We start from the raw sequence: 14571 nt of genomic DNA on the forward strand, positions 1-14571 counted from the left end.
TCCGCAAAGTAAAGAAGTATGTCATCTGCATATATGGGTATTCGTTTCTCCCAGACGTCGCCCATGATGTTTACCCTGACCCTGGCACCCCTGGCTGTTTGGATCCAGCCTCGTCCCATCTAAGGCCTCTGATAAATGGATCTTGATGGATCCAAACAGCCAGGGGTTCCAGGGTCAGGATGAACCTCATGGGCGGCGTCTGGCTGCCCTGATTGGTTCCCCTTCTAAGTTCAAATATATTGGATTTTAGGAGACACAAGAGGCTCCTAGAGAGACTATTGTAGCTTCACAGTTTAAAGTATGAGAAAAACAAGGACCCCCTGAACCATGAATAACACGATTCCTAGGACAGGGATAAACGCTTGGAAAGTATCATTCCTAGGCAATCTAAAGTATCAATACTAGTAAGAACTTTATGAATGTGGCACAATATTGAAAGTGAGAAACAACAATTGATATAAAAAATTGTACAGTTTTAATAATAAAATAAAAAATCCCGAAAGAAACGGGATTTACACAATACATACAATAATATATATCGACAAAAAAATTATTTAGTTTCAATAAAAAACTTTAAAAAGTGGCAAAATTTCTCAATATCTGTCTCAACAGATATTGAGAAATGTTGCCACTTTTTAAAGTTTTTTATTGAAACTGTCAATCCCGTTTCTTTCGGGATTTTTTATTTTATTATTAAAACTGTACAATTTTTGATATCAATTGTTGTTTCTCACTTTCAATATTGTGCCACATTCATAAAGTTCTTACTAGTATTGATAATTTAGATTGCCTAGGAATGATACTTTCCAAGAGCTTCACAGTTTAGACACATACAGCTTAAACTGTTCCACCGGGTATATTATACCAGGGGCAAGCTCTGCCGCATGGGATTGATAGCTGATGGAGGGTGCCTGAGGTGCGGGAGTATCCCGGGGAGCCTATCACATACGTTCTGGCACTGCTCTGTTCTTTCTCCCTATTGGGAATGGGTCTTGGAGACTCTGGAGAGAGTGTTGGTTTGAGAATATATCGAGGGAAGCCAGACTGGTGCTACCTCATGTGACGGACGAGCTACACGGCCACAAGTTCCCGGAGGGCACTCTTATGTCTGGGCCTAATAGTAGCCGAGAGAGATATAGCAAGGGCTTGGAAGGAGGTGGCCGCCCCTTCAGTTTAGGTCTGGGTTAAAGGTATGGATTTCTCCATGGGTATGGAATGCCCTATATACAAAGCGAGAGGTCTCCCCAAAAAACTTTATAAGATTTGGAAGGGATGGGCGGAGACTAGATGCATACACCTGGAACCCTGCCCGGACACCCCATGGTCCACCGAAAGCATGGCAAGTCAACAGGTAAGGGAACGGCTGGGCGAGAGAGTAAGGAAAAGGGGTAATACGGCCATGGACTTCACAAGTATGTTAATCCCACTTACACATTGATTATGACCACCAATATCACCGTGCAGTGTTATAATGCTTAAGGATGTGTACTATGCTTGTATTGCGTGTTATCGAACCACCTCAGTTAAAAACATCATAAAATGTTTGTCAAAAAAATATAAATATATTGGATTTTGCTCCATTAACCTTCACTTTACACATTGGTTGTTTCTATCCATTGCCTATATTGGGGGCCAAAGCCCAGCTTGGTCAGGGTCGCAAACACATATGATTGCTCGAGAATGTCAAACGCCATGGTGGCAACAGCGGCGTCACCAGGGCTTGCTCCTGTGTGTGCTCCGTCAGACACAGACACGAAGCCAGACTGATCTGGATTGACCAGTGCTTGTATTACGGGCTTTAACCTGGTCACTAAGATTTTGGATAGGATCTTGGCCTCCGCATTTAACAGTGAAATGGGCCTACATGAGACAGTCGTTCCGCAGCCTTCTCTTTTTCTATATACCTATTATTGTGTCTATTTTTGCTCCATCAGGAGTCTGCATTCTTTTTTGGCCTTGGTCAGCATATGAAGAACATGCTTGGACAAATTTGCGACCATACATCTATATAACTCGATGAGTATCCTGCCTGGTCCCATTGCTTTACCAGATTTCAGTTCTCTAATTGCTGCAGCAATTTCATCTGCTCCGGTCTCTGCTTCGAAGGCTAGCCGATCTTCCAGTGAGAGATTGGGGAGCTACACATTGTCAAGGAAGTCTTGCATTTCCTCAGGGGATTTCATGATTGAGAACGCGAATGACCTCGAATAGTAGCTAGCAAATGTCTCTGCAATTTCTGCATTTACCTTGACCAACCTCCTTTCAGTGGGCCCGATTCACAGAACTAACTTAAGACAAAATCCTAAGCTTACGACCATTTTGGTATTCACAGAAGGCACTTACTCATTTCGGTATTCACAGAAGGCACTTACTCATTTCGGTATTCACAGAAGTTTGGACTCCTAAATGCCTTATGTGAATACCGAAAGTCTTAAAATTAGGATTTTACTCAGTTTTGGAGTAGTAAAGTTAGGACTCCTAACTTCTGTGAATACCAAAATGAGTAAGTGCTTTCTGTGAATACCAAAATGGTAGTACGTTTAGGATTTTGTATTAAGTTAGTTCTGTGAAGCGGGCCCCGAAATCTTTATCTCTAGGATCCAGTTTCTATTCTGGTCTCTTCACTCCAACCAGGCTGGTAGTTTCCCTGGCTTTTTCCCCACTTCATACAGTCTGTGCTGCGAGGATATAAAAGTAGAGCGGGCACAATCTCCAGGAAGGTCCATATTCTTGCTGTTTCGACCCGAGTCTATGGGTGAGCTCTTCATCGCTGTGTGAGAGAAGGTGTCTTTCCATGCTGAAGAACTCAGATCTAACTCATCCATTTGAAATCTCTATTTCTTCTTCACAATCAATAATATTGCCTGCCCCCCCACTACAATCTTATATGCTTCCCATAGTGTGACCGCTAACTTTACTGTTCTACTATGCTCTTTAAAATATTGGCCCCTGTGGTCTTAAGCTTCCACAATATTGCCTTGTTTTTCAGGTACCAGAGGTTGATGGGTCATCCTCTACTCGACTCGCCCGTTTTATCTGTAATTCCACCCACACCTGCAGGGCGTATTAAGTCAAGTTCTAGTGAAACGGACCATGGGCAAATGTTGAGTTTGGAAATAATCAATGCAGAAAAAATGAATATGGGTGCCCGAGGGAAATATACCTATTCCGCACCAGAAACGCTAGCAGAAGGACGCACACCGGACACGGCTCCTAATTGACGACTCTCACACCGCGACTCTCAGGTCCTTTTGCTATCCTCAAGACATACTCTCCAACACGGGAGTTTCTCATACTTGAAACAGATTCTACTATTTACGCATTCTTGGAAACCTTCGACAAGTTATCTGTCTTACCAACACTATTTGCCCTGAAGAAGCCCTTGTTCTAGGTGAAACGCGTTGGCTGATCTCATTCCTGTGCATACCAAAAATACATCTGAAAATAAAAGACGAGTAATGACACAAGACCTATATCGTCTGTCTGAATATGTACATGTGATTTGTTATTTATATGTTGCCTCTCATCCAAAAAGTGTAATATTTATTGTATGATCTACTGGCAGCAGATCATTTGAGATGGGCAATATCGATTGATAATACTGTGACCAGTTCTGGTAGTGCTGTCCGCGAGAACCCAGCTGCTTGCTCTATAAAAATACACAAAATATCTATTGTGTCAACAAGGAATTATAGATTTGCCATAAGACAGCCAGTCCTAGCGCCTACAGGAAATCCGCCATTTGTCCAGTTGTCACTCATGTCCTCTTTATGTTTCCACATCCAATTCTTCATTGACCACCATATTTAAATGCCCCCGTGAGGAAAGAGGCCTGGGGCAGCTGAGGCACTGAGGAGCTTATATCTGGGAGGGCGGAAGCATGTAGCCAACGAAGAATAAAGACCAGTGGTTCCCAAACTTTTTTGACCTGCGGCTCCTTTGACCCATTTGCCATTGCCCGTGGCTAGCCAAGGAAGAATAAAGACCAGTGGTTCCCAAACTTTTTCGACCTGCAGCCCCTTTGACCTATTTGCCATTGCCCATGGCTTCCCACTGTTACTTTTTTGGAGGGTGAATGTAAGCCCGGCCTCAGGAGTACTTACATTTTTCTCTCTGAAAATAATTGGGATAAAGCTGACAAAGGTATTATAATCATACACGCAGGGTGTTTCGTATTACTAAGGCAGCACCTCTAATAAAATATTCCTAGTTACACTTCTTTGCCCAAGCCTTTTTTTAGAGTACCCTCTCAAACATTTCATGCCACTTACAATGCTAGATAGCACCCCTATGCATGTAGCCCCCATTGCCCGAGTGGTTCTGCGTTTACAGAATATTTGCATGCACTTCCATTTCTAACCATGTCATACATGCCATTTCCGGAAGAAGCAGCCTCCGGTTTGGATTTGCAGAGTTGTTAACGGCCGCCTGTAATTTCAGCTGCTGATTTACTGAGCAGACTGACAGGCGTAATTAAAGGTCTATCACTGAGTTCCTGCCACTGGAGTGACTTTTATGCCGTATTAAAATATCTGGACCCCAATTATTGGATTGCTCCAAACCTGTAGCTGTTGGAAGTTGGAAACTTTATTTATACGCTAATTCAATTACGAATTGGCTGGCAGTATTACAAGAAACTGTATGCTCAAAGTAATTCTTGTCCTGAAGATGACCGCGTAGTTTCCATGCGGTTGAAACGCCGTCGACGCTTTTTGTGGCCATAATTCATAAAGGACACATTATTTGGTCTATGTTGTTCCTTCCTGTATTGATAATGTTTGTCTGTTAGCCACTAGTTTGGCATGAGAATTGTATGTTTTGTTTTGCCAACTGCTTTTTGAGCGCTATTGTTCTTTTTTGAACTTTTTTTATGAAAAATATTTATATAATAAATTATAACTGTCTTTGAAAATTTGTTAATGTGTGTGTGTATATATATATATATATATATATATATATATATATATATATATATATATATACGGCTTCTTCTTCCTTATTCAGCTTTTGATCCTAATGTTTAGTGTTTCAGTGTTGATTGTGATCTCTTTTTTTTTTACCTGAACCTTCTGTTAGGTGTAACAATACATCTGTCTCAGCAGGGTGACTCACGATTTTTTAAACCACATACAGCTTTATTTTTGCTGTCTCCTCCCTAAAATTGCCTCCAAACCAATGCAAGTAAAATAAATTCCTTAGGTTTTATTTTACTTTTAAATGTCTCTTTCTTGCTTCCAAATGTTGGCATTATGCCGTATACGGTGCGTTAACTCCCTGTGCTCAAGGAGAGAGCAGGTCTGTCTGGAAATGTTTGTGTACTGAAAGAAATGAGTACTGGAAGTAACTATGATTCAAGTACAAATGTCAATACTTAATAATACTTAGTGTGTTTAATAAAAACAATCTGTACTTTCCTGATGACTTGCTTTAGTGTAAAAAGCATTTGGGAAAAAACTAAACTATTAACGAGTCTAACAAAAAAAGAAAATCAGGCATCTTCCACTTTCATTCATTCTAAAAGCTTTTATTCGGTTAAATAAATCAACCATATAAGCAGTACAGTCAAAAACACAATAAAATGAAATGAATATAAAAACAGTGGGATTGAGGGTATGAATACATCCAAGTTCGTAAACATAATGATACAAGTACAAAAGTGCAAGTGCATAGTTCACATGAAAACCATAGCATATTACATAAGTATGTATAATCCTAATTGGAAAGTGCAAGTGCCTAGAAATACATGATACCTATAATAATCATATGAACTAAGTATCAATAATCATAGATTTCCTAGTACTAATAGAAGGAATGTAGCTAAATAAAAACACAATCGTGGGTCAACTAATCTAAAAAGCAACTCCATGGCATCTTTAGTAGATCTTATATTATAGTTTATTATATATATAGTATATTAAGGTTTCAAATAAGATCTCCTGAAATGAGAATAAAATGTGCAAAATAATAGCATGTGGCAGCAGCTTTGTCGGGAAACTCCATCGCATGGGCATGGGTGAGCAGAACATTTTTTCATAACTGGAAAATTAACAAGATGGTGTATAATACCCAATCTTAAAGGTGTCAGCACAAATCGGTGTGAAGCTCTTGTCACAACTGACAGATACGTTTGGAAACCCTATTTGAGGTCCAATTGCAAATAAAAGAGAAGACATGACTGATTCTTAACAAGGGAACGAGCCTCCATTCGTTTGGCCAGCATGTTTTTTTTTTTTTTTTTTTTTGCTGAGTTTTATATAGCGCGAACTAGACCCGAACCGAATCAGGTATCAGAGCGCTTTACATATTTTTCCAGTTACGTTACATTTTACGTTTCCAGTTACTTTCATTTTTTAGGCACGGGGAGATTAAGTGATTTGCCCAGAATCACAGGAGGTTTAGGCGTCGTTACCGAGACTCGAACCCAGATCCCCAGGTCCGAGGTCAAGCGCCCTAGCCGTTAGGCCAACTCCTCTCCCATGGTTGATTTTATCTCTGTTCTGGCAACGGAGACAATACACCCAGGGTCCAATTGAATATCACAATTAAATAAAAATTTAGACCAGTGTATGATATAATTAAGCCTGGGTATTCTTATACATTTCTCCAGTTTGAGGCAGTCCCGTATTATAGTTTGAGTAAACAATGTCTCTTCTTTTGACCATATGGATTTCCATAATAGGAGAGGGCGTGTTGTGGCCAAATCTGAGATATATTTGATGCCCACTTCACGATGAATCAATTCCGTAGAGGCAGATGAGGGGACACAAAGAAAACATTTTAAAAACAAATTTTCGGTTTGTTGTAAATTATTACCTTGACAGTGACCCCAAACACCTGCCCCATAGAGGGCTGCGGTGACACATCGTAACTCATAGATTGTCAGCATATCTTTGATGCATCGATTACCCAGTTTGGCCGCAAATCTAAAAATACCATTTATATTTCTCAACATCTTAGAACAGGCATTATCCTGTTCCTGAGCCCATGACCTATTCCCTGCAAACGTAATGCCCAAGTAACAGAATGTTTTGACTCTCTGGACCTTGGATCCTTCAATATAGTAAGAGCTAGATGTTATAGGGTTCCTGCCGCATGCCATAACAAAGGTTTTCGATGTATTAATTAAAAGTTTCCTTCTAGCGATAAAAGAGGTAAAATTATCAATAAGACGCTGTAACCCAATGGGGGTACGAGAGAGTAAAACCGCATCATTGGCGTATAAAAGGATTGGGACAGGCTTCCCATCCACCCTCGGGGCATCCGACTCAGACAATTTCAGGGCTGCGTCTACTTCGTTAATAAATAATGAAAAAAGCAACAGAGCGAGGACGCAGCCCTGTCGGATGCCTCTTTTGACTTTAAAAAGGGGTGTATATTCACCTAGATGACCGTACCGGACCTTACTTCATAGCTCCCCATATAATCTTGCCAAAAGGTATACTATCTCTTTGGGGGCACACATATCTAACAGTATGGACCATAAAATAGAGTGGTCTACCAGATCAAAAGCGCTGCTAAGGTCAGCAAAACCTAAATATATATTTCCCTCCTTAGCTAGGGTGTACTTGCCGATCAAGAGATCCAGGTTGACACACTGCTCTAGTGTGCCAACTCCCTTTCTGAATCCATATTGTACTTGAGTTAGGACTGAATTCTCTTGGACCCAGGCTTCTAATCTTGATAGCCTGACCCTACTCATGATCTTTATAGACGAGTCAAGTAAGGAAATTGGACGGTAATTACTAGCATCGGATTTAACTCCTTTCTCATAAATTGGTATTATAATTGACATACCCCATGATAACGGGAATTGGGTCTCAGCAGCAACATTAAAAACTCTGGTTAAGAGCGGGGACCATAAAACCATTTCATTTTTATAGAGATCTATCGGGACCCTGTCCGGGCCCGGTGCCTTACCCCCTTGCTATTAATTATACCCTTGGTTACTTCCTCTGTACTAATAGTTAAAGGCATTATTGACCACTCTTCAGGGTTTAAATTAGACAAGGTGGGTGAGGCATCTCTAACATAAGGATTAGATATTTTTGAAAAATGAGCTACCCAGGAGTTGCAATCGATATGAGAATTAAATTCAGGTATATGGTCATCCTTCAGAAAGGTGCTATTAACAGTGTCCCAGAACAATTTACTATTTTTGGTGTCAGCTGCCTGGCTTAAATCTTCCCAGGCTTATTCTTGTAATTCCAATTTTCTGTTTTTTAAAGCTAGGGCATATTCTGCATGTGATGCCCTAATTGTATCTGAATTTCTTTGGTTGCACCCCAGGGCTTGTTTAAGTCGCCGCAAGGCCACTGTGCAGTTATCGAACCAGCCCAACTTAGGTTTTTTACTTCCGCGAACTGGCTTCGACAGGAGCGTCTCCACAATACTATTGATCCTATTAAAATTTTCAAGCAACAGTACTGGGTCAACCTCATCCCCTAGGCAGGCTTGGATTTCATTTTGACATTGTGTAACAACGTCATATTGGATTTTGGATGGATCCAGGCCGGCCCATTTTATCCGGACACCATTCAGTCTAATAGGGGCAATACGTGGACTATAGGTGACACCGGTAACATTTTTAAAACCCCAACATAATAGATACAGGGAGATGCTATTATGATAACTGGTCAGTTGAACCGTTATCCGGGGTAGTGAAAATAAGGGGCCGATTCCGATCCGGTAAAATCACCGTCCGTATGACTCGCATCCGGAGCAGTTTCCGTACACGTCAGGTAAGGGCGATTCGTATGGAAAAGCGCACAATCACATACACACCGTACGGCGCGTACCACCCATGATCGCAGGGGTATGGCGATACCCCATGTACGCTGGGTGTACGGCGCGTAGCCCCCATGATCGCAGGGGTACCCGCCGTACCCCTGCGATCATGGGGGGTATGCACCATACCCGGGGGGGGGGGCGTTCCGTACCTGTTTCGGGGCGAACTCTGCTTTTACGGCTGTTTTCAGCTCTCGTAGGAAAAGGGTCGTACGGTGCGTACCCAACACGAATCGTACTTGCCGGGTCGGAAAAATCGGCCGCGAACCGTACGGATGTCACGTACAGCAGGTTCAGAGGGAGATTCGTATGGGGATTTTATTTGTACGGTCCCTGTACGATTCGTACGGAGTACGGCTCCTGGTACGGATCGTACTTCGTCGTTCGTACGGGGGACGTTGCAGGGTACGATTCGTATGGGAAAAACGCTCCGAACGGCAATTCGGAGCGCTTTTTACCGGATCGGAATCGACCCCATAATGTGCGCTTTTGCTGGAAATTACAATATGATCAATATTAGACATTGCATTTCTGCCTGTAAATGTGGGGCATTTCATATTGTTTTTATCAGTAGCACACTACAACAGTTCTAGATCCATCTTATCAATAACACCATTTAAGGCCGCTCCATATTCACAATGGGGGAAATGCATATGACAATCATCATCAGAATCCCCCCTCGTGGGCCCAGAGACTTTATTCAGGGATAGTGGACATGTTGGGACATTGAAATCGCCAACCCAAAGAATAATGATCGATTTCCTAATAGTACTGGTCAGCTTCTCAAGTTCCCTTTCCAGGTCGTGGACAATTGTGCCTCGTGGAGAGTTAAACACATTATTATAGAAATTGATCAAGATAACATCTTTACCCACGGGAGATGCCAGCCACATAATCTGAGCATAAGTGCCCACAATAATACAACGTTTAATTTTACACTTATTCAAATTGATGGAGGTCAAGATCAGAAGGCCACCCTTAGCTCTTCCCGACTGGGAAGCCTGAGCTGGAAGCCAATGGGAAGTAAACCCCTCTACATAAATTGGATGGATACACCACGTCTCCTGGAGGCATATAATATCATATTGGGCCAAAATAAAATCAGACCATGATGGTGTGCCTATTTTACTTTTAAAACCAGCGATATTCCAGGTGGTAACTTGATACCCTTTACCCATATTAATTTCATAGAATTCCTGTGAAGGTACTTGATGCTCTACCATGTTACTCGTGGTAATTGGTTCTGCTAGGGTACATTCTAACTCTTTCGGGGTGGTAGCTGTCCATGTGACAGTAGTGGAATGCATCCCGTCCTGCTCTAACATGCAGGGGTCAACCTTACTGGTTATATTCTTGGCATTTAGATTTCCGGTATTGGGGCTTTTAGGTGTAAATCTTTTGCATGCTGCCTGGTTAAGCTGTATAAATCCCTCATGTCAGTCATTAACATCCAGATTACTCAAGGCCTGGTATCTATTGGCTACTGGAATAGCAACATTGGGTAAAGGGGAGAATAAAGGGGGGGGCTAACAAAGGTCCATTTCTAGGCCAGCTTACATTTCCCTGTTTCACCGCTAGGTGTCTATAAAAGTACCCTAGAGGGAAAAGAGTGATATTAAATTCCCGAAGCGAAGGTGTAGGTGCATTTTTTAGTGTATTATATGCCCACCTTGGGGACCTAAAATTGATAATAATGCAGTCACCATCAAAACATTTTTTCAGGGGCCCGATCCAAGCCACTCTACGTGTAGTCAAAATCTGGCCTGCCCCTTCCATTGGGTAGCCACAATTATTGGTGAAACAGAACACTACTTTGTTCATAAGTGAACCGTGTTCTTCTAACTGGCCAGGTTGAAGTTTAGGTACATTTGCCAAAATTGCAACATAAGCACATACTACGGGGCCGATTATGATGGCGGACGGACCTGAGTCCGTCCGCCACCATAGAGTAGGGGGGAACGTCCGCATGGGCAGTGGCGTTCCCTCCGCGAAGATTAGGATGTGACCGCCAGGGTGGCGGTCACATCCTCTATCTTTAACATTGCGGTGGGTGCAGCTTCAAGCTGCACCCGCCGCAAGGTTAAAAATGCATACATTGTATTTGTATGCAGAAAGCGGCAGGCATCGCGCGGTGCCTGCCGATTTCTGCATACAAATGCAGGGGGGTACCATAGGTACCCCCCATGTGCACCCCCCACCCCCCCTTCACCTAGGGGTCCCACAACGGCCCCCGCAGTGAAGTTCCACATGCTTTTTCACAGCGGAAAACCCGCCGCGGAAAAGCATATTTTAAAGCCCTTCCTAATATGGTGGATGGTGTCTGAGAGACACCGCCACCATATTAGAGCTTTTCCGCTGCGGTTGTAAGCCAACCACGGCGGAAAAGCTGCGGACAGAAACCAGGACCCACCAGCCATCCTAATGTGGCGGTGGATCTTTGGTGGGTCCGCAGAGGATTTTCCGCATCCTCTGGGCCGGCGGTGGCTTCCGCCGGCCCGTAGGATGCGGAAAAACCGCAATCATAATAGGCCCCTACATTCGGGTGGCAAGTTTGCAACCGCGGCCAAATTCCTATCCCCATAAGCTGGAGCTCCTGGACCAGCAGACTTTACAGAATCAATTGTAATAGGTTTGTTCCACTTGTTCGCTGTTCTCTCCATCTGGGGTGGTTCAAGCCTATGGTTGTTAATTAAGTTTCCTGTGACTGTACTACTGTTTATTCCCCTGTTTTCCACTTCAGTGATAGGGGTCAGCTCCTTAGGATTATTATTAAATTCACTATCCCGGGCAATCTTCAAGTCAACGGGGCCTAAAGTATCATCTTTATATTGGTTCCTGTTCTGCTCATTGAGAAGTTTACCATTGACTTTATCCAGCGCTCCACTGATCTTATGAATTTCTCTGGCTCGAATATCTAATTTATCATAGAGCGGCCTTAAAAGCTCTATCATTTTATCTGTAATGGTCGTTAATGTTAACTGTTGAGCTATAGGATCTTCTCTAATCGTGTGATCTACAGGCGGACCTGAAAACCCAGTGCGAGGGCTCTTATTAGCATGTTTTGCCTTGGGGTTAGAATTAGGATTCCCCTGGTCTAGGGTATTCTTTCTACGTTCCGGGTAGCGGGGGGCTTTCTGGGATGATCAGATTTGGTGTCAAGAGATATTCGGGTACAATCCCCACTAGGCCCTCCCACATTAATGGCGTCCGGACCCGACTCCTTGATCACTAATGAATTAGTAATCGATTTATTTGATCCATTCTCGCTAGGGGGGCTGGAAGGGGCCCTGACCTCGTTCCCCTGTACTAACGCCATAATACTTGGGCCCATGGAGAGGCGCCTTTCGGTACGGTCAATTTCTTTGGATAAAACATTGACTGCTTTAACCAAGAATAGGTCAATCATAGTACATGATTTGTCACTAAATGGCTTGAGAGTAAAAATAGTGTGCAATATGAGCTGGCTTTAAAGTGACACGCGCTACAAAATATAAATTGATCTACCGTACAAGGATACTCGCTATGCTAGGCCTAATGTTTATAGGCACTCCACAAGTAATAAAGTGCTAGGTAAGTACGCCTTAAATAAAGTGACCTGTGCTAAGCAGTATGGATGTATCACACAGTTGCTCAAAAAACCACTATTAAAACCTGCAGAACAATGTTAAAAAACATAAATTAAAACCAAAGGATATACGTGATTAATAAGTCCAGGGAAGATTGCGGCTGTAAGATATTATCATACAAGAAGTAAATTTGGGATAACGAACACCAAAGTTGGGGATAGTCATAAGCGGTATTCTATGTCACCAGTCACTCTAAGTTCGAGTGTGGGCACGGGACTGTTGGACACAATACCTTTCCCTTGAATCTGTGTACCAACTGGGCCCCTGGTTGTTAGAGGGGGGGCCCTGCCCTGCCTCTTCCTGGCTGTGACGGGCTAGGACGGGCCCGCCCTTGGCCCGGGCTTCGCCCACGCGCGTTCCGCGTTGCGGGAGCCCTGCTTGGCTAAAGAGCGCCTCCTGGCGCGATGGCGTTGCGTTGGGGGCGTCTCCCCGTTGGTGCCGCTAAGGACCCTGGATGTTTTGGTCCCAGCACGGAACAATAGCCCAATTGACTCTTCCCTGCGGTGGGTGGCGTACAGCGGCGTCCCCGCTTGCCAGAGGAAGCAGAGCGCCCAGGTCTTTCCTCAGGTAAGTAACAACAGTGTCGCCCAAAGTTCCTAAGACCCCCCACGAGTCTAACAAAATAAATCAGGCATCTTCCACTTACTTTGAGAGTTTCAGAACGTGGTGATCCAATTAAATATGGAGGTCATCTCCCTCGACATGCCATCAGTTAAGCACGATGTTTACAGCTTTCGGCATGTCACAAATCATCAAGATCATGCGTTTAAGTCAAATTAGTTTAACTGAAGCCAATAGACGCTTCAACATTAAATGCATTAAAGGGCTTGGTGTGCGGCTCCTCTGGATAGGTTTGACGGCTCCCCAGGAAGCCACGGCGCACAGTTTGGGAACCACTAATATAGACTGAACAGAGGTTTAACATGAGCACCTTCTGTTGCCCTGTCTGTGATCCGTATCGCCCCTGCTTATCCAGACCTACTCGGAGAGGGATAAATGGAGTTGACTTTTAGGTAGAATGCCTACACCTCTGGATTCGGATGTCGACCCTGGGTTAGCAAGCATTGTGCACCCATATCTGTCTAATGCTTTACAGGTATTACCCATCAGGTGGGTCTCCTGCATCAGGACAACATCTGGGGCATGTTTTTTAATGTACTGCATGACTGTGCCCCCTTTATTTCTATTGGCCAAACCATTAACATTCCAGGACAATACTTTTGCAAAGTTCCCGGTGGCCGTTCCAGTGTTGTCCCTCCATTGTCTCCCATTGGTGGTTCAGTATCACCAGTGGGTCAGTATTATTCGTGCTTCAGTACCAGCAGTGGGCCAGTATTTCCAGTGTCTCCCTTACACATTATCAGCTTTAGTACAGTTAAAGGTGGGACAGGCACTGATTCAATAATGTAAGACATTTTGAAGGAGGTGTGATGTCCTGTTTCTGGTTCCTTCCCAGGGTCCTGGGCACAAAGCCCTCTTGGATCGACGACTTGACGGAAGCTCTGCTCCGAGCGACGGACGTGAATGTGGTGGTGGTGGACTGGGTGTCCGGATCCACAGCTCAGTACAACAGCGCAGTGGAGAATATGACGAGCCTGGGGCTGCAGGTGACGGCCTTCATCAGGCGGCTGCTGGTAAGAGTGTGCGTAAAGAATGAAAGAGCGTAGTGCGACCACACACCCAAAGAAGCCATTTACAAGAGTAGGAACACAACAGGACAGGGGCCGTGTTAGAGATGGTGCCCCGGGGGCGCAACAGGCATGTGTGCCCATTTTGCGCGAGCCGGGGCAATTTTGTAATATTGAAGGGGCCACAGACGCTTGTGCATCCCCTTCTATAATACCGATAGCGCTAGCACACTTAAAACGCCAGCGCTATCAACAAACAATGCCCCCTCATTTGCATAGGGGTGTGCCCTATGCAAATGAGGGAATTCCTTCATATTACAGATGCGGGTGCAGAGACAAAGAAGGCCTTAGTTGGCGCACCGACAGTGCACCATTTAAAAGATGGCACACTGTGAGTGCGCCTCCTGACAGGAGCCCTCTGCAGGGAGTAAAGGGGGCCCCAAGGACACCCACAGACATCCCCTTGCAGCCGGGTGCAATCACTGACTGCACCCGCCTGCAAGGGGGATCTTTAAAACCCCTTTGATAGTGCA

The 14571-nt window shown here is 44.0% G+C and overlaps 1 protein-coding gene across 1 annotated transcript in view; it reads left to right on the forward strand.

Annotated features, from left to right (window-relative positions):
• PLA1A (phospholipase A1 member A) overlaps nucleotides 1-14571 on the forward strand; it is a 172175-nt gene that overhangs the window by 52860 nt on the left and 104744 nt on the right. The window contains exon 4 of the mRNA XM_078656363.1: nucleotides 13867-14044. Coding sequence (XP_078512489.1) covers nucleotides 13867-14044 — 178 coding nt within the window. The remainder of the gene's footprint in view (nucleotides 1-13866; nucleotides 14045-14571) is intronic.

The sequence above is a fragment of the Lissotriton helveticus genome, chromosome 8 (genome assembly GCF_964261635.1).
Source record: "Lissotriton helveticus chromosome 8, aLisHel1.1, whole genome shotgun sequence".
In the NCBI taxonomy this organism is placed as follows: domain Eukaryota; kingdom Metazoa; phylum Chordata; class Amphibia; order Caudata; family Salamandridae; genus Lissotriton; species Lissotriton helveticus.